The sequence below is a fragment of the Erythrolamprus reginae genome, chromosome 4 (genome assembly GCF_031021105.1).
Source record: "Erythrolamprus reginae isolate rEryReg1 chromosome 4, rEryReg1.hap1, whole genome shotgun sequence".
Taxonomy (NCBI): domain Eukaryota; kingdom Metazoa; phylum Chordata; class Lepidosauria; order Squamata; family Dipsadidae; genus Erythrolamprus; species Erythrolamprus reginae.
In genome coordinates, this window is record NC_091953.1 from 41986324 (window position 1) to 42011194 (window position 24871).

The 24871-nt window shown below is 44.8% G+C and overlaps 1 protein-coding gene across 2 annotated transcripts; it reads right to left on the reverse strand.

Moving 5' to 3' along the window:
• Window positions 1–329: 329 nt before the first annotated feature.
• On the reverse strand, window positions 330–24628 carry BTLA (B and T lymphocyte associated). Of its 2 annotated transcripts, none has more exons than XM_070751733.1 (5): window positions 24510–24628; window positions 9501–9824; window positions 4893–5060; window positions 4487–4533; window positions 330–1635 (listed from the first exon to the last, which is right to left on the reverse strand). In XM_070751733.1, exons 1-5 carry the CDS (start codon window positions 24577–24579, stop codon window positions 1366–1368), a joined length of 879 nt encoding a protein of 292 aa, XP_070607834.1. In that variant the 5' UTR covers window positions 24580–24628; the 3' UTR covers window positions 330–1365. The 2 variants fall into 2 exon arrangements, with proteins under 2 accessions (XP_070607834.1, XP_070607835.1); XM_070751734.1 differs by lacking the exon at window positions 24510–24628 and adding an exon at window positions 17305–17597 and having other exon boundaries at window positions 962–1635.
• Between the last annotated feature and the right edge of the window lie 243 nt (window positions 24629–24871).

Sequence of the window (24871 nt, forward strand, 5' to 3'; positions counted from 1 at the left end):
TCCTGAAGGATTTGCACGCATTATTTGCTTTTACATTGATTCCTATGGGAAACATTGTTTCATCTTACGAACTTTTCACCTTACGAACCTCCTCCTGGAACCAATTAAGTTCGTATGATGAGGTACCACTGTATATATAAAATATTTCATGTGGGCAGTCTCTCGCCAAGTGTTCTGCTAAGGTTGAAAGCTATGCTGGAGGTATACCACCAGAAAGTATACCAGAAGGTTCTTTCAAGCTATATAGGTCCCAACTGAGAAGACAGACTAAGAGTATCTACAAAACCATTAATCATGAGGAGACGACAGAAAAAGAATCTCACAGCGGATTGGTTATCACCAAGGTTTATAAGGTCCGTGGCAGTTTTTGACCCTGGGCAAATGTGGAGAAGTGAGTTACAGAGTTGGAGAAAGACCTAGAGACTTACTCTGCAAAAAAACATCCCAATTAAATTCTATGGGAAAAGTCTCAAGCATGACAGATACAAGGGTTGCCCAGAAAGTAATGCACTACAATTTCTTTTCTCAGACTACAGTACAAATGCAAAACTTTAGATATATATTATTTGAATTGTCAGAAGTGTGTGTGTAAATTTTGCATTTCTTCAGACAGATAGCGTAGCTGCAGCAGTGTTCTCAAAATGGCATCTGTAAGTGATGTATGTTACAAGCAGTGTGTCGTCATTGAATTTCTCACTGTGGAGAAAGAGTGTTGGGAATATTCACAAATGTTTGTGCACAGTTTATGGAGAATCTGCAGTCGATAGAAGTACGGTTAGTTGCTGGGCACAGAGGGTGAGGCCATTACAGTGCATAAATGGCTTCGTGACCAAAACAAGGAGTGGTACTGACAGGGCATAAATGCCCTTGTGTCTCACTGGAGGAAGGCCATAGAACGGGACAGAGATTACATGGAAAAATAGGGAGCATAGAAGAAACATAATTTTTTCTTATGTGTAAGTTTCTTTTTTATTTTTTTTTTGTTTAAAACAAAACACATAAAAACACGCAAACATAAAAGAAAGCACACACATCTTTCTTGTTTGTAAGTTTAATTGTGTTCAATAAATAATTGTTGAAGAAAAAAAATGTGGTGCATTACTTTCTGGGCGACCGTCGTATGTGCTTTGAAATAGGACAACAGGAATCCCAATTGCTGAGTCAGTAAATGTCTGGTTATACAGATGTACATCAGATAGCCACATGTTAATAGAGAGAACATTTGCATTGAAAATGTAATTTAACTATGCATTATTTGGTAAATAAACAATATTTTTCCCCCAGAAGAATGTTCCAAATAGAAACAGTCTGTATAAATTTGCTAAGCCATACTAGAGAACATAAAACAAAAAATTATGTCCTCCATTAGTTCTTCAGTCTAATAATGGCATATTCTGTCAATTCAGTTTCTTCAGGGGGCTTTGTTCTCTGTAAAAGTTCCCTATGGCTTACTGTTGCATAAATAACTGAGTCCTCTTTATATCTTGGTAAACCTTCATTGAACTTCATGGAACGTAGACTGGTCCTAGATGCCTTCTGGTAATTGTCTTGATTCCCATTGAGAACTTGAAGCAAGCAAGGCATGGAATCTTCATCTGAGACGTGAGTCGTGTTATCATTGCAGGGTTGAGTGTTCTTAGAGCATTTATCAGCAAACATCACAATAAGACAAAATAGAGAATATAATAGATAAGTATAGTTAGTTGTCAGCAAACAAAAGAGCAATTACCAAACAATTCAATTGTCAAATATGATGTTAATTTTAAACACTTTATAAAATCAAGAACAACATTTCTATAGAATTGAACATACTACTAAGGGAATGTATGAAAATAGAAAACTGCTATTCTCTTATTCTTTCATTCTGACATCATTATCCATTTTCCTAATAGCCAGTGAAGGGCTACCAAATTTTTTACTATCACACTGTGGGTGTGGCTTGTGAAGGATACCCTGCATTTTCTTTCAACATCGTGCAGAATGCAGCTGCGAGAGCAATTATGGGCTTCTCTAAGTATGCCCATATCACTCCAACACTCCTCAGTCTGCATTGGTTGCCGATCAGTTTCTGGTCACAATTCAAAGTGTTGGTTATGACCTATAAAGCCCTTCATGGCACCGGACCAGAATATCTCCGGGACCGCCTTCTGCCGCACAGAGTTGGCCTTCTCCAGGTCCCGTCGACTAAACAATGTCGTCTGGCGGGACCCAGGAGAAGAGCCTTCTCTGTGGCCACTCCGACCCTCTGGAACCAGCTCCCCCCTGAGATTAGGATTGCCCCCACCCTCCCTGCCTTTCGCAAACTCCTTAAAACCCACCTCTGCCGTCAGGCATGGGGGAACTGAAATATCTCCCCCTTGCCCATGTTGTTTTGGTGTTAGATTGATTGTGTGCTTGTTTTTTTAATATTCTGGGGTTGTTGTTTTATGAATTTTTTAGCTTAACATTGTAATTGGATTGGTGGGTATTGGATTTGTTATTATGTATTGTTTTTACTTTGTTGTGAGCCGCCCCGAGTTTGCGGAGAGGGGTGGCATATAAATCCAATAAATCTAATCTAATCTAATCTAATCTTTCAGTGCAAATTGGGTGATCTTGGGTGGAGCTCCATTTTTACTATCCCACTGCGTTCCCCCCCCTCCCGATCCAGGCAGCAGCCCACCCCTGCTAATAGTGAAATTGCAAACACTCTATTGTGCAAATCCATTTATGCAGTTCATTGTGATGTAATGTGCACTGATGGAATGTTATAAATCATTAGAAAGATCATATTTAGTAAACTATTGACTCAAAGGCTGAATCATCTTAAACCATGCATGAATGGAAAAATCTATCATTGTACAAATGGTAACATTTTGGAAGTAAAGTCTTTATTTTCATTCTCTCTCTCTCTTCCGTCTCACTGACGAGCTCCTCAAGAAATAGGTCCATACACATGTATTTAGATTTAAGATTTAAGCATGTAATTCTAATAGTAGTAGGGAGGTTTAAAAATGTTTAAAATACATCAGCAAAGCAAGAAATAATTCCATTCTGTCTCAGCTTGTTATTAGACTCTCAATCAGTAAATCACCTCCCTAAATACTTCTCTTTGATCAACCATTAACATGACTCACTTTGAGTTGGCAGGAAAACCAGAGACAAAAATCCCACTTTCTAACTTTGTAATTCAACATAAATAGTCCAAGAGCCAGATCCAAACATCCATCTGATACATTAGAAAGTTGACCTGTGCACTGGCTCATCACGAGGCTCACCCTTAAATAGCCAAAAGGCGTGGTGAAGTGTTCTAGAGATCTATTCAGGCAGAGTCCTCCTCTTGCTCAGCCACTCATGCCTTCTGATACTTCTGCGTACTCTGGCATCAAGAAGATACTCTTCCTCTTCTCCTGAATCACTCATGTTTACCTCTGGGGGTGCCACATGACCTGGTTGGCTTTCAGCCTCTGACCCCACATCCTCTCTGACCTTCTCGCTATCAGACCTGGGTGCCAAGTACACTGGCCTAGGATACCAACCTACACCCATCTCTCAATCCTCAGAATCCATGATCAGCTGTGTAGGACACGGATGGGCCCCAACTCTACCTATCTACCTATCTACCTATCTACCTATCTACCTATCTACCTATCTACCTATCTACCTATCTACCTATCTACCTATCTACCTATCTACCTATCTACCTATCTACCTATCTATCTATCTTATGGAGAAGTAGACAGAACTAAGCTAGAACTAAGGAAAACTAAGACAGAATTAATCTAAAACTAAGGAGATATTTTGTAATGATGAGAACAATCAACCAAATGAACTTGCCATCAGATGTTGCGGATGCTCTACCACTGGAAGTTTTCAAAAAGAGATTAATTTATCTGAATAATTTTAGACAATGGTATAAGATCTCCTGCTTGAGCAGGGGGTTGGAAGGGACCTTCAGGACCCTCAAGGTCCCTTCCAACTCTATTATTCTATGAATAACCAGTTTGTTCTAATGGTTAAGAGATCAAGCCAGAAAGCAAGAACTACAGGGAGAGGAGAAAGAATGTGGAAGTTAGTAAAATATGAATTAAAACCAAAAAATGAAGAGTGTGTGAAAAAAGAAACTTAAGATAACTTTTTGATGTCCAAGATTCTGTTAGTTGTAGCCTATAACAATAAAGTAAAATCATATTTTCTTGTGAAGTCTATTTCCCAACCTGGCCTACATTGAAAGGACGATAAGAGAAGAGGAAAAACATGATCCTGTGTATTAAATATTTGGAGGTGAGACAGGAAAGTGTCATATTTCATGAAATATTTCAATGTAGGTGATTCATTTTTCTTTTCCTCCGATTCATCAGCATCCTAAGACTAATGAACAAAAGGCTGGTTTTCCTGCTGATATCTCTGTTATTTAAAAAATGTTATTTAGCTACATCTGCAATAGCACATATAAAGAAAGATGAGAATAATAAAAAAAATAAAGACATGTTCATAACAAACATACCCTGTTATTTCCACTTTGGGTTTTTTTAACTTTCTGGGAGTTTTTTACTGAGAAGAAAAAGACAAGATGTTGTTAAAATAATCATACATTGTTCATAAATAAATGTTCTCATAAAGAAAATATCTCAGTGTCTTTTAAAGTAAATCAAAACTATTCCCGAAATAAGGGTTATTTATTTCAAATATTCAAAAATGTCCTTCTCTCTTCATTCTCTTCATTAATAATTGAAATAAACAACCTTTAGTTAAGCGTTCCATAAGCATCAAACTTGGTAGCCTAATTAACACTTCCAAAAGTATATAAAATAATTTAAAAGATTACTTGAAAGCAAAAGGCAGAGACTGGAAAATTTCTGATTATAGAACCAATTGAAGATTGAAACAATGAAATTACTTATATAACATACCTTGATGCTTCCTTGTAAAATACATCCATCCAAAGCAGCCAGCAATGAGGAACAGAGTACCAAGGGATGATATGGAATAAATCATAATCAACATCTTGTTCTTTTCAGGAGGTTTCTGATCTTCTGTAGTATTTGTAGCACTTATAAACATTGATGAGTTACTGTGATCTATACAGACAGTGCATTTAAAATTTCATTAACACTTAAAGCAATTGCAGCATGGTTTTTAATAAAGGCGCTTTGTTGCTGCTTAATTCAAAGGAGTTCCAGGATGCACTGTAGACATAATAGTATCAATCAATCTAAAAAGTAAGAAAAGTTATGTGAAGGAATAAATTGCAGGTTGAAAGAAAATGTGTCAGCAAAGGTCTTAGTGTTGGGGATGAGGTTTTATAAGCATTCCTATTTACCAGCATTATTTCCTGTGTGAGAAGAAGTCTCCAAAGTTGTTAATAACTCTCAATTTCCCTGACCCAGTTCAGTTTTCACAATTACTGTTACCAAACAAACACACTGCAAATTGCCATAAGATGTAAATCTGATTGGTTTGTATTCTAGTGTACCAAAGGTGCTTTTTCAAAAGACAATTGGGGACTTTGTTTTTCTTTGAAGATGTTTTCCTTCTCACCCAATAAGCTTTTTCAATTCTTCAGAACTGGATAAGAAGCAAAACATTTTCAAGGAAAAACAAAGTCTAGTTGCTTTTTGAAAAAGCACCTTTGGAACACCAGACTATAAACCACCAGATTTACATCTTGGGCCAATTTGCAATCTGTTTGTTTGGCTCTGATGCAGTGGTGGGTAGCAGCGGGTGCAGTCAGGTGCTCCATCCTGGCAGAAAATTCCAGGATTGTACTCAACTGCGCGTTTCTGATGCACCCCCTGCACCCCTGCATGGGATTTGGCTTCTGTGCATGTGCAGCAAGTGAAATCTCGCCTGAGGATGCTTGTGCAAGTGAGATTTCGGTGATTTTTGCCTATTTTTTGCTTCTGCACATGTGCAGGAGCAAAAATACCAGCAAAATTGCTGAAATCATGCTTACAAGCAGGTCCTCACTCATGCTGTGCATGCGCAGAAGCCAAATCTCACACCGACAGGTGGGTGGGTGCCCGATGGGTGTGCGTGCAAACATGATGGCTTTGGAGGGCATACCGGTAGGAGGTAAGACGAGTGGCCCTTCATTGCTCTGATGTTCAATACTATGTGAATACAGCCATTATGCTTATTACTGTAACTTTTTAAGACTTATTATAGTCTATGAACATGGGGAATTATCACTGATATAGCAATAACACTTAGACCTATACGACTTTACAGAGCTTTACAGCTCTCTCTAAGTCAGGGTTGGGCAATTAATTTTGCCATGGGGCCGCATGAGAAATTGGGATGGTTTTAGAGGGCCGGATTAATATAATTAACTCAATTCTACCCAATACTGTATATCATTGGGTAGAACTGAGTTAATTATATTATAATTATAAATTATAATTATAAATTATATTATATTATATTAATTATATTATATTATATTGTATTGTATTATATTATGTTAATTGTTATATTATGTTTATTATATTATATTATATTGTATTGTATTATATTGTATTATATTATGTTAATTATGTTATATTATGTTTATTATATTATATTATATTATATTATATATTATAATTATAAATTAATTGCCCACCACTTCCTTCATTATTCCCTCCATTTCTCCTTCCTTCCTTCCTTCCTTCCTTCCTTCCTTCCTTCCTTCCTTCCTTCCTTCCTTCCTTTCTACCTACATGGGCCAGTCACAGACAGTAGGTGGGCCGCATCCGGCCCTTGGGGCTGCACTTTGCCCAGGTCTGCTCTAAGCAGTTTACAGAGTCGGCATATTGCATATTGCCCCAACAACTTGGGTCCTCATTCTACCCACTTTGGAAGGATGGAAGGCTGTGTCAACCTTAAACCTGGTGAGATTAGAACTTCCAAATTGCAAGCAGCCAGCAGACAGCAGAAGTAGCCTGCAATACTACACTTCAGTACTGCAAGTACCGCCTGCAGTATTACTGCACCGCCATGATTTATGATGCTATATACCAGTGATGGCCAGAGGTGGCATGCAAATCCCCCTTTGTGGGAATGCATGCTATCGCCAGCTGCTCTTCCAGATTCCATCATGTACATGTGTGTTAGCCAGCTGTTCTCTTTCTGGTTCCAGCACAAGCATACACGCTGGGCAGTTGGTTTTCACACAAAGGCCAGCTGTCTGGCGTGCATGCGCATGCAGGACCCCTAAAGGTTGCTTACTGCACATGCATGCAAGGGAACGTGAAGAGTAGCTGGCTGCAGCACACATGAACACTGGCCAGCTGCTCTCTTCTGGGTTCTGGTGCTCCAGCGGGTGCATGCGTGCTCTCCAGTTTTAGCCATCAGTGCCAAAAAGGTTAAACGTTCCCTGCCATATACCATACTTTAATGCCCAAGCCTTTAGTCTTGAAGGGAAAAACTAAAATACTGAATTCAATCAGGGAAGCAATTTGAAAATTGAACATAAGGAACTGAAACATTGTTGTTTCTTACTAAATAACACAAACATTTGGGGATAGGAGAACTAGTTTGATGTAGTGGTTAAAAGACTAAGCTGGAAACTGTGGTTCCATGAGTGGTTCCGTGATCTGGCCCTATAGACACAAAGACTATTTGGTGACCTTGGGGTGGTCACTCTCTGTCAATCCTGAAGAAGGAAATGGCAAACTCTTTCCAAACTGTTGCAAAGAAAACAGCAGAGACTTATCCAGGCAGCCAAGAGAAGTCAATACTGGCTCGAAGGAACAATAGCTACACACACACACACATGTGGGGGGGGACAGGGAGAGAAAGGGAGGGAGAGAGAGAGAGGGTGTCATTGTTGAAAGATGGAAAACAGCAAATTAGCCCTTAAATTAAACTCAGTAAATATAATTTTGACTGCTATTACAACAACAAATTTGTTCTGCGTTGCAAAGCAGTTCCAAAACAAGAGAGCAATTACTAGAAAAATCCTTTCTCATGTTAGTGACAAATGCTAAGGCCTGACATTGGAAAAGTTTAATCATCCAGATAATTTAACAAAACTCATGAAGGATGCTATGAAAAAAATGAACTTTTTCAAGTAATCTGCTCCTAAACTGAGCAACATTTTATAAGATATAGTTATTCCTCCAAACTGCTTGAAAGCAGACTGAAGTCTCTGGATAACTTTCAAAGGTAGTTCACATTAGGGTTCAAAATTATGTAATTGGAAGATTTATTAGTCAGAACCAGTGATGGGCTCCAAGGGTACGGTCAGGTACACAGAACCGGTAAAAATTTGGGTCACGTATGCAGAACCAGTAGAGGTGATGAGGTTGAATGTGTATAATTTTACAAGAGCTGTGCATGTGTGTGTGTATGTGTACATACACATACAGTTTATATAGTAGATAATATATATTTTTGTGTGCCTGTGTGTAATATGTATGTACACATGGAATTAAATAGTATATTTTGAATGTTCAGTAGAACATTATATATTAAATATACTATTTAAACATAGATATGGAAATTATATCTTTTTGAGGCAAGGAGAGGCGGGGCACCCTAACCCAAACCTTTGAGGTGAGTGATGTCATGTTGGCCACCTTTAAACCAGTCACATGAGCTTTAAGCCATCCCCCGGCCTCATGATCGTCAAGCCACTCCCACCTGGTCATATGTCTGGCAAGCCACACCCACAAAATAAGCCACACCTACAATGTGGTCATAAAAGTTTTTGCAGCCCTTCACTGGTCAGAACTAACATATTAGGGAACAGACATAGTACTCTACTACTTTTCAATTGTGTGAATTCAGATTTGGCAATCTAAAAAGCTGGATATTCACGTTCAAGCCTATACCTAAATAGTGAATCAGAACATGATCTCGCCCTCAACAGAATAAATTTGTATTCCCTGAACATCTTGTTCCAAGAGTAGATTTGTTTATTTTATTTATTTATTAATTAGATTTGTATGCCGCCCCTCTACGTAGACTCGAGGCGGCTAACAACAGTAAAAAACAATATAAACAAATCTAATATTAAAAGTAGTTTAAAAACCCCAATTTAAGAAACCAATCATACATACAAACATACCATGCATAAATTTTGTAAGCCTAGTGGGAAGGGAATATCTCAATTCCCCCATGCCTGAGGACAGAGGTGGGTTTTAAGGAGCTTACAAAAGGCAAGGAGGGTGGGGGCAGTCATTGGTTTTATTTTAAGCTTAAATTTATTACCCTTATCTGGTCTGTTAACTACATTCATCACTTATTCAAAATGAAAATGTAGATTTTTAAAAAAATGTTTAATATAAGGTTTGTTTTTAATATAGCATAGATAATCATATTGTTGATGATGAGGTTGATTTTTTGAGCAAAATGACCACAAAAAAGAGTCATTAGTTGGTAATATCAGCAGATTGAATGAATTATTAATATTTTAGTGCCCGGCTCTTCCCAGCTTCATAATTTGTCCTAAGGCATTATTTTGAACTATGTTGTATCAAGATTGGAGAGGGAGAGTTTTAAATGATAAACTGGATAAATATTGCCTGAAAACTTACCTTGAACAATTAATTCTACAACATGACTCGCAAGTTTATTTTTTCTCACTTTGGCTTCACAACGATATTGCCCGCTGTTATTTTTATGAACGGATTTAAAATTTAAAACAAATGTCTTTTCATCAATCCATGAAATGGAGTGTTCTTTTTCAGGTTTCAACAAATGGAACTTATCTTTGTTCTTGTTCAACTTATACCAATTCATTTCAGGTTTCTGGATGCAGTAGGTCACCGGGCATTCTAGCATAGCTGAGTCACCAAGATTGCTATAGTATTTTGTACCTCTTTCAATAGTAATAATGGTGCAGTTATCATCCTCAGAATCTGAGAGAGAAAGAAGATGCAAATTATATTTTCAATAACGTATGTATCTCAGTAGTAGCAATGTATGCAATATCTAACAGACATCTTTTATCACTTTTTGTGGGGGGATTTTTTTTTTTCCACAAGTTATTTTTTTTGGGTAAGTCTTTTTTAAATGTCAGGAACAAATAGGCTTTTGAACATGATGATAATAAACTTCTGACTTCAGTGACCAGTGAAAATATTAAGAATTATGCAAAGTTGTAATAGGGTTTGTATTGGCTTTTGGGATCACTTGTTCATTCACAATAGAAAGTGCTACCATTGCTGGGTGGTCAGAAACAGAAAGCTAGGTAGGAACAGTCCTTGACAGAACAGTGCTTGACAGATAAATCAAATTCTCCATCATTAGAACATCTAATGAAGCTTCTGTTCCCTTATATTATATAGGAACCCAATAGCAACAAATAAATATAAAGTCCCCAGCTCTCACAGACATTAAGAAGGGCAGCGCCGGACTTACCCGGCAGGCAGGCTTTGCTGGAGGGACCGGGAGACACGGTCCTCATGGCGGCCGCCATTTTGGATCCCGGGCGAAGTCTCGCGATGCGAGACTTCGCTCGGGAGATCAGGGCCTGATTGGCCAGGCCCTGATTGGTCCGGGCGGGGCCTGCTTGCCCTATATAAGGGCGAGCAGGCCCGGGGCTCTTCCTTTTCGCCCGGATTGCTGTTAGCTTGCAGACGTTCGTTCGTCTGCTTGCGGCGGCCATTTTGTTGGCGACCTCGTGCGAGGCGCCATTTTGTGGCCTGCAGTCCTGCGGAAAGCCTGTTAGCCTCACAGCGGAGCCAGCATCGGCTGGGCTCCGCTCCGGTTTGGAGCCTCATTGTTTATTTGAGTGTTGTGGGGGGTGCCGCCTCTGGTGGCCTCGTGGGCCCGCGGTTGTTCGCTGGGGCCTTGGCCTGGGTATAAAGGCCTGGGTGGTGGGCCTTGCTGCCCATTGGGAGGGGGGTGGATCTGCCTCCTGGGAGGCCTGCACTGCTGAGGCCTGCTGCCTGAGGCAGGCCTTGCTTAAGGGGGTGCAGGGTGCTTTGGGGGGTGTGGTCACGCCCTCTTTCCTTTTCTTGGTTTAAAAATAGACTCCAGTTCAGGTGATGGCCCCTAAGAGGAGGCAAGCGCAGGCCCTCCCTACCCATCCAGTGGTGCGGCCTAGGAGGGCTGCCAGGCCGTCTGCCCGGGCTCGGGCTGCGGCAGAGGGCCCCCTGGGGGGGGTCCCAGCGGGGGGGGGGGGGTTTATACCCACGGTCCCTCAACCCGAGATGTCTCCTTCTCTCTCCTGGTCTAGGGTCTTGGAGCGGCTCGACGAATTGGAGAGGTGGCGGTCGGGTGCAGGCCCTGAGGGGCTTCCCTCGACCGCCACTGCAGCGTGGGGTGCTGACCCCGAAGAGGAGTCAACCCCGGAAGGGCAAGTGGCCCCCACCGCGCAGATGGCCCACACCGGGCAGATGGCCCACACCGGGCAGACGGCCCACACCGGGCAGATGGCCCAGTCGGGGCAGTGGTCATCATTCCAGGGCCCAACAAGGATGGGCCCACCGTGGATGGCTTCTACCCCTTACGGGGCAGGTGAGGTTGCACCACACGTAGGCACATCTCCGCTCCTTCCCGTGCAGGGTCCCGGGTTCATCTCGCCCACATTGGGGGGTGGCAACAGCTTCATGGGGACTGCTGCAGGCACTTGTGGACAGGTCTGGGCCCCGCCGGCTCCGCCGGTGGGGGCGCCTGGGGTACCGGTCCCAACCGGGGCGGGGGTGGGGGGTTGGATCCCCCCTCCAACGGCTATTATGCCACCGGTTCCTTTTATGTATCCACCGGGGCTTGGGGTGCTGGGATCGGGGGCCACCACGGTGTGGGACCCGTTCGCCAGCATCAAGCCTGGGGCCATCCCTTGTGGGTTGCCCGCGACGCCTTTAGGGTACCATCTTCACCCGTCAGTTAAGGAGGCAATCTGGCGGGGGGAGTATGTTGATCTGTTCTCCATTTTAAACAGGGAGGTCCCTAAACAGGACAAGGAGGTGGTCCCTGGGGAGAAGGTCAAGAAAACAAAGGTCACAAAGTGCTTCAGCTCGTGGCTGTACGCCTTTCTGACCTTTGCGTCGGTGGTAATTCAGAGGCAGCCGGGTAGGGCCGCTGCCTTGCTGAAGTACATCGACCTTATAGCGAGGGCCCATTTTGAATATGGGGGCACCATATGGCGGCATTACGACAAGGGGTTCAGGATGCGTATTGCCCATGACCCCTACTTGCCTTGGGATATGGTGGTTCCGGACCTGTGGTTCCAGGCCACGCATATGTCAGGGAAGGAGGGCTGTGATAGGACCGATAGTGGTCACTTTATGGAAGAGGAGCCCGCGACGCCCGCGCCGGCCAAGGCCGTGGCGGGTGCCGTTGGAAAAGGGGCCTCTTTGGTTTGTCACGAATTCGCTGCAAAGGGGGCGTGTTTCCGTCCCATTTGCAGGTTTCGGCACGCCTGCGGGAGTTGTGGGGGGAACCATTCCACAGCCGTGTGCCCCCGCCCCAAGAAGGGGATTGAAAAGAAAGGCTCGGGTCCCCCAAAGCCTCCCCCAGCTGCTGGGGGAAAAGGGGCCCAGCCCAATTAATTTAAGGGTGCTTGAGGGTTGGTTGGGTGACTACCACCCTCGCTCGAGAGCGGCCGCTCTCTTGCTAGGTTTTTCGGAGGGATTCAGGATCCCTTACCTGGGGGTTAGGAGGGCCTTCATGTCTGACAACCTTAGGTCGGTTGTTGGTCATGAAGACATTGTTAGGGAGAAGATTCGGAAGGAGGTGGCTGAGGGCAGAGTGCTCGGGCCTTTCCCGGAACCGCCCTTCCCGAATCTTCGAGTGTCTCCCTTAGGTGTGGTCCCCAAAAAGGCGAGTGGTGAATTTAGGTTGATTCACCATTTGTCTTTTCCAAAAGGGGAGTCAGTGAATGATTTCATTCCTGACGAGCTGTGTTCAGTCCGGTATGCGTCCTTCGACGCAGCCGTGACTATGGTTAGGAAGTGTGGGGTGGGAGCCCTTATGGGTAAATGCGACATTAAGTCGGCATTCCGGCTCCTCCCCATACACCCAGACGACTTTGAGCTGTTGGGCTTCCATTTCGAGGGGGGTTATTACGTGGACAGAGCTTTGCCCATGGGTTGCTCTGTCTCGTGCTCTCTTTTTGAGAGTTTTAGCACCTTCTTGGAGTGGGCGCTCAGGAGACAAAGTGGTCTGGGTACTGTCGTTCACTACCTTGATGATTTCCTGTTGGCGGGGCCTGCGCATTCGGAGCAATGTTTCGCTCTGATGCGGGACTTCGAAGCCCTTTGTGCTCAATTAGGGGTGCCTTTAGCCTCTGAGAAGACCGAAGGCCCCGCCACCAGGATTACCTTTCTGGGTATTGAATTGGACTCAGAGGAGCAATCTTCCAGATTGCCCCTAGAGAAGTTGGTTAAGATCAAGCGTAAGCTTGATGAGGTGCTGGGCTGCCGGAAGGTGACCCTACGGCAGCTTCAGGAATTGGCAGGCATTCTTAATTTTGCCTGTCGGGTAGTGGTTCCTGGTAGGGCTTTTTCCAGGAGGTTGTATGACGCGATGAAGGGGCTCCGTTTGCCCCATCAGCGTACCCGCCTCTGCGCTGGGGTCAGGGCTGACCTCGGTGTGTGGCGGGATTTCTTGGTCAGGTTCAATGGTCTGTCTTTCTGGCGGCACGAGCTTCTTTTGGAAGCTGAGTTGCAGCTCTGCTCTGATGCTGCGGGGACTTGTGGTTTCGGGGTAGTGTTAGGTGACCAGTGGTGCTGGTCGGCATGGCCTCCGGAATGGAGTGCCTCTTCGTTGGTTAAGGACCTGACGTTCTTGGAGCTCTTCCCCTTAATAGTGGCCTTAGAGCTTTGGGGGGAGCAGTTTAGGGACAAGACCGTGCACTTTTGGTGTGACAACCTAGCGGTTGTCCATGTGGTGAATGCCCTGTCCTCGAAGAGCGACAGGGTCATGCGGCTTGTCCGCCATTTTGTGCACAGGTCCTTGTCTCTAAACGCATTGTTTTTGGCTAAGCATGTCCCCGGGTTAGATAACGGGGTTGCTGATGCCTTGTCCCGTGGTCAGTTGTCCAGGTTTCGGACCCTGGCCCCGTGGGCCCGAGAATTGCCAGAAGCGTTCCCCAGCCACCTCTGGAGTCTGGGAGGGATCCAGAGTGGTGGAGAGGCGAGGCATCCCGGGCAATCTCCTTGTCTGTAGCGCCCGGCACCCTCAGGGCATACCAGCGTGCAGGTAAGGAGTTTGGGGAGTTTAGGCAGGGCAGGGGTTACCAGCTTAGTTGGCCTGTCCCTGTAGAGCATTTGGCCGAGTTTTGCGTCCAACTTAGGCAGCGTGGCCTGTCAGTTAGGACAATCCGGTCCCGGTTAGCCGGCCTCGCCTTTCTGTCCAAGGCGGGGGGGTTTGCAGATCTTTCGGGTGACTTTCGCATCCGGAAGATGCTGGAGGGCTGGCTTAGGGAGCAAGCGGGGGCCCCTGGTGACACTCGTCAGGCTCTGACGGTGGAGCAGCTGTCTTTAATCAACGTGGTTTTTGACAGTCTGTGTTCCTCATTGTACGAGGCCCGTCTTTTTAGGGCAGCGGCTTGTGTCATGTTTTTTGGGGCCCTACGGGTCAGCGAGGCCATGGCTTCTTCTCAGGCTGACACTTCGCTCCGAGCCTTCCAGTATGCTGATCTGGCCTTTAGACAAGGGGGGGTGTCCCTTGTAGTAAGGCGGTCTAAGACGGATCAGCTGCGCAGAGGGGTTACCATCCAACTTAGTGCGGCCACCGACCAGTCAGTGTGTCCGGTGGCCGCCCTACAGCTGTATTGTGGTTTGCGGGGGTCAGGTCAGGGGTACCTGTTTAGGCATTGGGACGGCACCCCTTTGACCCGTTTCCAATTTTGGGCGTTAGTATCCAGGGCGATGGCCCAGGTGGGCATGGATCCCTCCGGTTACGGAACGCATTCATTCCGTATCGGAGCCGCCACTAGCGCGGCACTCTCTGGTTTCCCGGCCCATCGGATTCGGGAGATCGGCCGCTGGCGGTCAGCGGCATATTTGGGTTATGTTAGGCCCGCTGAGGATCCTAGGCAGGGCTTAGGCTAGGTAACCTCTCTGTGTGTGTGTGTCCTCTTGCAGGTCCCCAGGCTAACACGAAACCGATGGCGCTGCTGTGTGGCCACAGCATGATTTTCTGGGCCGGCCGCGCGACAGCCAGGAGCGCCATCGGGACCCAGCTGTCCCTGGGGCAGTGGGTCAAGGTTGCCTGGATGGGCCGGAGAGGTATGCGGTGGGAGGGTCTCCTACCGGCGTTGCTGGGCGGTCAGCATTCTGTGGCTGCGCCCGGCAATATGGGGGGCGGCTCCTGGAGTCGTCCCCAAAGGGGTCTGGGTGGGCAGCGTCCTGTGGCCGCACCCAGGTGGCTGGTATTGCACTTAGGTGGCAATGACCTGTGCATACTGGGAGGCCTGGCGCTGATCATCCAGGCACGCGAAGACCTGCGAAGGCTTCGTGAGGTATGGCCCACCACGCAAGTGGTGTGGTCAGAAATATTACCTAGGCTTGTGTGGAGGGACGCCTCTTCCCTTAGGGCCATTCACCGGGCTAGGCGACGGGTGAATAGGGCTATGGGTAAAACGGTTAGGGAATTGGGTGGAGTGGTAGTACCCCATCCCCTTATATCAATAGACCGGCCATGGCTTTACCGTGATGATGGCGTTCACCTGTCTGAGCAGGGGAACGCCATTTTCTTACAGGACCTGCAGCGGTCTCTGCGTGAGCTGGCGCAGCTAGAGGGGGGAGTCGGGGGGCCAAGATAGAGATCTGACCCCCACTCCTGTGGCAGGTTAGGGGCGGAAAACTGGGGTGGTTTAGCAACCGCGCGTTCTCCCTTGGGCATCTTTGGGGATGATTGACAGGTTCTCTGCAAGCTCATGGAGGGAGTTTCTGCCTGAGCAGCTGGGGGGAACCTGTCTTTGGGTCCTGCACCTTTAATTCCCGGATTCCGGTTAGCCGGTGGGACCCCCCTCATGCACAGCATGGCAGGGTCGCAGGTGACGGCCTGGCCCTCACCTGGACTTGCATCGAGATACGCCCATGAGTTGCCCAGGAATGTTTTGATGGCACAACGTCATTTCCGCCCCGGAAGTAGTTGTTTGACCCTGCAGGTCCAGTTCCGGGTCATAGTTGATTATGCTAATTTATGCAAAGTATTTGAATAAATTATGCAAATTTTATGTTAATAAAAATGACCCAATTTAAATCCAGCTCTTGTGTCCGTGTCGTTACTCCGTCTCTCCAGCAAGGGCAGCGCCGGACTTACCCGGCAGGCAGGCTTTGCTGGAGGGACCGGGAGACACGGTCCCTCATGGCGGCCGCCATTTTGGATCCCGGGCGAAGTCTCGCGATGCGAGACTTCGCTCGGGAGATCAGGGCCTGATTGGCCAGGCCCTGATTGGTCCGGGCGGGGCCTGCTTGCCCTATATAAGGGCGAGCAGGCCCGGGGCTCTTCCTTTTCGCCCGGATTGCTGTTAGCTTGCAGACACCCGCCCGCCCTCCACTATTTCGCAGTGTGCTTAGCAGTGTTCCCTCTAATTTTTTTGGGGGGTGGGCGGAAAAGTATAGTGTCTGAGCGGCAGTCCCTTCAGGACTGGGTGGCACTCATTCCCTCTCACTCTTTCCCTCTCGGCTTCTGGGCAGGTTTGAAAAACTCTGAGTTGATGATGGTTTTTAAGTGAGCCACTGCTCACTGCTCAGCTTAGAGGGAACTATGGTGCTTAGGGGTCGCCCTTAGGGGGCCGAATGGGAATTTTTTGCAGTTCTGCCTCTTAGCAGAGCTGTTTTTTCGCCCATTCCACACTGGGGTGATGGATGTGCGGTTAGGGGGTGCTTGCTTTTATTAGGTTAATTGGCTTACCTTTGGTCATTTGGGTAGGCAGGTTAGGGGCGGAAAACTGGGGTGGTTTAGCAACCGCGCGTTCTCCCTTGGGCATCTTTGGGGATGATTGACAGGTTCTCTGCAAGCTCATGGAGGGAGTTTCTGCCTGAGCAGCTGGGGGGAACCTGTCTTTGGGTCCTGCACCTTTAATTCCCGGATTCCGGTTAGCCGGTGGGACCCCCCTCATGCACAGCATGGCAGGGTCGCAGGTGACGGCCTGGCCCTCACCTGGACTTGCATCGAGATACGCCCATGAGTTGCCCAGGAATGTTTTGATGGCACAACGTCATTTCCGCCCCGGAAGTAGTTGTTTGACCCTGCAGGTCCAGTTCCGGGTCATAGTTGATTATGCTAATTTATGCAAAGTATTTGAATAAATTATGCAAATTTTATGTTAATAAAAATGACCCAATTTAAATCCAGCTCTTGTGTCCGTGTCGTTACTCCGTCTCTCCAGCAAAAGCCCAGGCCTATTCCAGCTTAAGAATCTCAGTTATTATTACTTACCACCTCTAAAATAACAATGGAAAAGTTTGCTTGTTAAAAAACCCGAACAACTAATTTAAGTTCTATTTTTCAACATGAGAGGCAAGTAAAATAATTCCTTTTCTTTATCCTCCTGTTTGACTTTGAAAGCCGCTTTGCTAAATAAAGCCCAAAAGCTGATCGTGTAGCTGTTACTGAAAAGAGCAGAAATGATTAAAAAGTCATTGCAAACACTTGAAGGCTGAACTAAAACCAGGTGTCTGAAGTTTGAGAAGTGAAACACATCAGTGCCTTATAGCAGAGTTCCCCAACATTCCTAGTTTTGTGAATTGGAGAGGGGGACAGGATGGTTCCATGAGAGTGGCCAGCAAGCACATACAGCTCTATTTGCATGAGCAACATTTATTTATGTTTATGTTTATTTTTATTTATTAGATTTGTATGCCGCCCCTCTCTGTAGACTCGGGGTGGCTCACAACAATAATAAACAATATATAACAAATATAATAATTTAAGAGAAACACTAAAACCCCATTATTAAAAGCAAACATACACATAAACATACCATACATAAACTGTATAGGCCTGGGGGAGATGTTTCAATTCCCCCATGCCTGACGGCAGAGGTGGGTTTTAAGGAGTTTACGAAAGGCGAGGAGGGTGGGGGCAGTTCTAATCTCTGGGGGGAGCTGGTTTCAGAGGGTTGGGGCTGCCACAGAGAAGGCTCTGTACATACACCCGCCAGTGCTGACACAAATGGAGCATGCCTAGTGCTTGCCTAGTGCTCACACAAGTGAGGATGAATGTGCACTCGCTTGCTGTTTTCATGGCCTGGTTGCAAACAGCTCAAGGACCAGTAACAGGCCGCAGTCCAGAAGTTGGGGACCCCTGACTTTTATATAACTTTTGGGAGATGTAGAAAAAGAAGTTACAATTGGTGAAATAGGACTTTTGGTGGTTTATTTGGGCTAAAAACAGTGTAGGTTTAAAGTAGAAGCAATTTATGTATTCAGATTTGGGAGTTATTTCTTGATTTGGGAGTTATTTCTTTGGATGTGTAAAAGTGTAAATGTGTAAATTGAAATTTACAAGGGAAAAGCCTAATAATTCTCTTTTGACATTTCAAAAGAAGCTTACAAACTTTTTGATAAATATATAAATAGTTTAGGAAACTATCAATTTGGATTCTTGTTCTTTTTTATGCCCATTCTAGGGCAAATTCTGTTTGGACCTAATTACTGGTGTATTACATTTGTATGAGGGGTGTGCTCCTCCTGGTTCCTCCTAGGTCACCTGAACCAGTAGCAACCCACTGGTGATGTTATGATGGTGTCACAGAACTAGATCGGTTGGTGCCAGTCGGTGAGCACTGCCATTTTTTTAAAAAAAGTTTTGAATTTGTTTGATTTTTTTTTCCTTCTGAGCATGTGCAGAAGCTGAGTTCTGGCACTGTGCTTGCGGTCACCACCCCCCCCCAGCTTTCTCCCTCCCATATTTTTCATTACTGCACATGTGTGCGCACATGAAGCGCATGCTCATGCGGTGTGGGAGGGAACAAACCAGCAGCAAGGTAAGTTGGAACCCACCTCTGGTTTGTATGATTATAGTACGGGTGCATACTTTCACAGAACTGTCAACCATGGATGATCTCTGGTGGGCCCGGGACAGGGGTTTATCCTCTGTCCTGGTACTTCTTGACCTCTCAGCGGCGTTGATACCATCGACCATGGTATCCTTCTGCGCCAGCTGGAGGGGTTGGGAGTGGGAGGCACTGTCCTTCAGTGGTTCTCCTCCTATCTCTCCAGACAGTCGCAGTCGGTGTTAGTGGGGGGTCAGAGGTCAACCCCTAGGTTTCTCCATTGTGGGGTGCCTCAGGGGTTGGTCCTCTCCCCCCTGCTATTCAATATCTACATGAAACCGCTGGGTGAGATCATCCAGGGGCATGGGGTGAGGTATCATCAATATGCTGATTTATTTATTTATTTATTTATTACTTGGATTTGTATGCCGCCCCTCTCCGAAGACTGATGATACCCAGCTGTACATCTCCACCCCAAGTCCAGTAAATGAAGCAGTGGAAGTGATGTGCTGGTGCCTTGAGGCTGTTAGGGTCTGGATGGGTGTCAACAGACTCAAACTCAACCCTGATAAGACGGAGTGGCTATGGGTTTTGCCTTCCAAGGACAATCCCATCTGTCTGTCCATTACCCGGGGAGAGGGGAATTACTGACCCCCTAAGAGAGGGTCCGCAACTTGGGCATCCTCCTCGATCCACAGCTTACATTAGAGAACCATCTTTCAGCTGTGGCGAGGAGGGGCATTTGCCCAGGTTCGCCTGGTGTACCAGTTGCGGCCGTACCTGGACCAGGCCTCACTGTTCACAGTCACTCATGCCCTCATCACCTCGAGGTTCGACTACTGTAATGCTATCTACATGGGGCTACCTTTGAATAGTGTTCAGAAACTTCAGATCGTGCAGAATGCAGCTGCGAGAGCAATCATGGGCTTCGCCAGGTATGCCCGTGTTACACCAACACTCCGCAGTCTGCATTGGTTGCTGATCAGTTTCTGGTCACAATTCAAAGTGTTGGTTATTACCTATAAAGCTCTTCATGGCATTGGACCAGAATATCTCCAGGACTGCCTTCTGCCGCACTAATCCCAGCGACCGGTTAGGTCCCACAGAGTTGGCCCTCTCTGAGTCCCGTCGACGAAACAATGTCATCTGGTGGGACCTGGGGAAGAGCCTTTTTTGTGGCAGCCCCGACCCTCTGGAATCAACTCCCCCCGGAGATCAGGACTGCCCCCACCCTCCTTGCCTTTCACAAACTCCTCAAAACCCACCTCTGTCATCAGGCATGGGGAAATTGATTCCTTGGGCCGTTTCCATTTTATGTATCATCTGTATGAGATGTATGATTGTTTTTGATATTAAGGGTTTTTAAAGGTATTAAGGGTCTGCGGAGAGGGGCGGAATACAAATCTAATAAATAAATAAAATAAAAATAAATAAATTGTTTTAATGTATTAGATTTGTACTGTTTCTTGTTGTGAGCTGCTCCGAGTCTTTGAAGAGGGGCGGCATACAAATCTAGTAAATAATAATAATATTAATATTATTATTATTATTATTATTAATAATAATAATAATAATAATAATAATATCAATAACTCTAATTTTAATACTTTGGAGTAAGGGCAGTGGTGGAATGAGAGATAATCAAAATAAGAAGATGTAATTTATTGGTGCACAAACCCTGCACCAAGGGGGGGGGTAAATTGGGGGAGGGGGAAGAACAAGAGTCTAAATTTGTATTGCAAATAAGGATATTAGAAAGGGACAAATATGAGTTGGAAAGAACCGAGGGGTAAAATCATATTCCCTTTCCAGGACTTAGAAATCTATACTATAACTTCCCCTTTTACCATTTCAGTTCCTCATATGTAGCATGTCAACTCATTTGAAACAACTTACCTTTGTTCTTTTCATGTGGACAAGAAAAACAGAAGTTAAAGGAGAAGTGGAAGCCCATGAAGAACCATATTTTAAGGGGAAGCAATTCCTCTGTTCATATGTAGGCTAAGCCAGGGATTCTCAAAAATTTTTGAGCACAATTTCCTACAATGTAAATATATTTGTCTGCTTTCCCCATCAGAATTCATTTCTGCTGCTGGCTTGAGACCAGGTTCTCACAAGCTCCAGCAATGCTAGATTAACCTTTAAAATTAATTAATCTTTTCCCAAGAACCAGATCTAGAGGTCCACATTGCCTGGCTGATAGCAGTGTGTACATATGGGAAAGATGAAGACAGACTGGTGGGTGTAAACCCATGTGGAAAGCAAGAGAAGCTGATATTAAAATATCCAGTACCTAAGCAGGCTGCTATGCCAATAAAACAACCATTTAAAAGACCCACTTTGGTATAGTGCAGTGGTTCCCAAACCATTTCAGTCCACCCTCTTCTTGGTGTTACAAACTTACCCTCACAGACCCCACCCCCTCAGGTGGGCATAGCATGGTGGTCAGGTGACCAGGAGGCGTGGCCAACTTGTAAAATGTGATGAAAGTCACTTAACTTAGTAACCAAAATGCTCAATTGTGCTCATAAGTCTTTCTTTTATTCTTTTTTCCTTTCTTCTTTAACACTTCTTTCTTTTTTTTCTTTCTGTCTGACTTTCTTCCTACCTACTATCTTTTTCTTTCTTTCCGTCTTCCTTTCTACCTTATTACTCCCTCCCTCCCTCTTTCTTTCTTTCTTTTTCTTTCTTTTTTTTCTCCTTCCCTCCCTCCCCTTCCCTCCCTCCTTTTTTTTCTGTTCCCCTTCCTTCCTTCTGTCTTCCTTCCTTCCTACCTCCCTACCATCTTTCTTTCTGTCTTCCTCCCTCTCTCCCTCTTTCTTTTTTCTTTTTTCCTTTTTTCTTCTTCCCTCTCTCTTTTGTCTGTCTACCTTCCTTCTTTTCATCTCTCTTCCTTCCTTCCTTACAACCTGTCACTCCCAAAATGTGTCCCACTGTGAGATGGGCGTCTGACAGCTCCATGTATTTGTCGGCTGGGAAAAAAACTTGTAAAATACAGAAACTTTTATTGCTGTGAGAAATTGTTAATTGCTCACCCTCGAAAGAAGAGTTTCTGTATTTTGCTAACCTTTTTTCTCTAAAGAGAAGCCGACAGACACATAGAGCTGTTAAACTTCAATAAGTAAGAAGTCACACCATGGCCACTCTTAGTGCCTCCTGCCACTCCTTTGCCTCTTAGCGCCCCCTAAGGTATCCCACTGCCCCCCAGGTGGTGGTACCATCCACTTTGGGAACCACTGGTATAGTGGTTAAGGTGTTAGCCTAGCAACCACTGTTTCCTGTAAGTTGCGTGCACTTGCGCGTGCCCCAAAATAACCCCCCACGCACCCTTTTCCAAGGGCGTGCAAGGAGCCGGGCATTGGAGTTGGGGGCGGGAAGGTGCCGGCAGTAGACATGGGTGGAAGGAAAGGGAGCCGCGGCCACCCCCGCCTCCCCACGGTGCCTCCGGCCCCCTCCCGCCCCTGGCCTTTCGCCGCTGCCCCCGCCCACCTGATCCACCCCCTCTCCGGCTTTCTCCGCCTCCCGCATTGGGGTTCAACTTCTCCCATGGCGGTGGCAGATGTGGCTTCTCCTCCTCCTCATCTGTGCTCCCAGCCAGGGGGCTGCGAGAGGGTTTTCTCCGTGCTCTTTGGGAATGCCTGCCCCTCTCACAGCCCCTTCGCTGGGAGCGCTTTCATCCCGAGCTTTCAGCAAGGGGGCTGCAGTAGAGGCTGGGTAGGGGTTCCCGAAGCGCTCAGAGAAAGCACTCTTGCAGCCCCCTCGCTGAGAGAGAGAGAGCAATAGACAGAGCAAGATGGAAAGAGAGAGGGAGAGAGAAAGTAAGTGAGAAAGAGAGAGAGAAAGGGAGGGGAGAGAGAGAGATAGCAAGAGAAAGAACAAGAGAGAGAAAGAAAGCAAGAGAGATAGAAGGAGAGAGAAAGCAAGCAAGAGAGAGAGAAAAAGAAAACAAGAGAGAAAGAGTGAGAGAGAGAGAAAGAGAGAGAGAGAGCAATAGACAGAGTGAGATAAAAAGAGAGGGAGAGAGAAAGCTAGAAAAAGAGAGAGACCAAGAGGGGGAGAGAGAAAGAAAGAAATGACTCTTGATTTAAAGCATATGGTAAAAAGCACCCAAATAATAACAGAGAGAAAAAAAACCCCAGCCTCGTGTGTTTGTGGATGTGTGTGAACTCTTGAACCATTTCCAATAGCCCTCACCTGTTATTGGAAATGGTTCAAGAGTTCACATACACACACACACACACAAGGGGACAGGAGACAGGGATGGAAAAAGGGGAGAAGATAGTAATAATAGTAATAGATTTTGGTTTTGTTTTATTATTAATTTCTTTTAATAAAAAAGAAGGGAATTTTTCCTTGTTTGTTTGTTTGTTTGTTTGTTTATTTGTTTATTTGTTTATTTGTTTGTTTGTTTATTTATTTATTTATTTATTTATTTATTTATTTATTTATTTATTTATTTATTTATTTATTTATTTATTTATTTATTTATTTATTTATTTATTTATTTATTTATTTATTTATTTATTTATTTATTTATTTATTTATTTATTTATTCTATGCCACCCAGTCCCAAAGGGACTGCCGCTCAGACACTATACTTTTCCGCCCACATCAGGGAAAAATTAGAGGGAACATTGCTAGCAACTAGGAAATTGTGAGTTACAGTCTTGCCTTAGACACAAAAACTGATTGGGTAGTTTGAGGCCAGGCACTCATTCTGAGCCTAACCCTCCTCACAGGGTTGTTTTTGAGGGGGAGTAGGAAGAAGAAGTTATATTTTCCACTTTGAATTATATATTAAAAAGTGGGATAAAATCTACTAAGTATTATTTTGTCATGTAAAAAAATCCCTTCCTAGATCCTCCTTGATTTCCAACTTACATCTCATCCCAGCGCAATCATCTGGCTCTACAACCAGGCCCAAATTTTCTCAAGAACTTTTCGATCTCCAGGCTAAGTCAAGATTAGGGCCAACCATAATAAATTTTTAAAAACCACGCAAATTGAAATAATCATAGATGGTACTACTGTTCCCTTTGAATCTCTATTCCAGGGGTATCAAACTCATGTCATCACAGGGGTGTCACATGATGTATCGGAGCTTTCCCCCATTTGCTAAACAGGGCAAGGGCATGGCCAGTGTGTGACACATCCAGCCTGCGAACCAGGAGTTTGACAGCCCTGCTCTATTCCAAATTCCCACATGTTGGCAAGAAGGTGTAAACTAGGGTTCTGCAAAACATCACATCTGGTCGCTCACAATGAATATTAATGGGCACTTAAAACTTAAATCTATGTTTTTCATAATACATATTTCATGTTTGGTTTGATCATCTCAATTTTTGTAGTATTTATACATGTGCATATATGTATACACACACAAACAAAATGCAATAAACACATTTTTTGCATTTTTGAAAAAATATATAAACATTTACTGTTTTTACACATTTCACAAATTTAAAGCTAAACTGTTTTTTTATCCATTGGCTCGTTAAAATCTGTTAAATATTTGCTGACAAAATGCATTTGTTTGTAGTCAAATTAAAACAACTGGCCTGCACAAACCGTAGTTTATAGGAAACTACATTCTAATCAGAAAAATATACACAGAATTGTTTATGTATAGTATTCCATACATACTTACCATATGTCAATGAGTTGTCTACCATCAGCATCAACAAGAAAAGCAGAAGTTCAAGGTTGCCTATGTACATGGCCTGGAGTTATCCTCACTTCAGGGTCATTGTGAAAATGGAATGGAATCTGTGGAACAGAAATGTTGTCTTTAGCATCATTGGACATTCTTAAGTCATCTTGGAGTGCTCACAAGCAGCGAGATCATGAGAAGTGAAAGAAAGGAGGAGGTGGGAAAGGGTTTTATCTCACACAAAGCAGATCTTTTTTTTTTCAACCCAGATCTTCCTGCAGTCAAATTGCTGCTCTTAGTTTCCAAACACAACCTTACTGTTTGGCTATTACTATCTTTTAGCATCTTTTCCACCTTGT

What these genes read in the sequence shown, in the direction of transcription:
- BTLA (XM_070751733.1), bottom strand. Translation starts at nt 24,579, where the DNA reads ATGTACATAGGCAACCTTGAACTTCTGCTTTTCTTGTTGATGCTGATG. An exon ending in AGACAACTCATTGACATATG is followed by an intron (nt 9,825 to 24,509) that starts GTAAGTATGTAT and finishes TTTCTCTCTCAG; the next exon opens with ATTCTGAGGATGATAACTGC. An exon ending in TGTAGAATTAATTGTTCAAG is followed by an intron (nt 5,061 to 9,500) that starts GTAAGTTTTCAG and finishes CTGTCTGTATAG; the next exon opens with ATCACAGTAACTCATCAATG.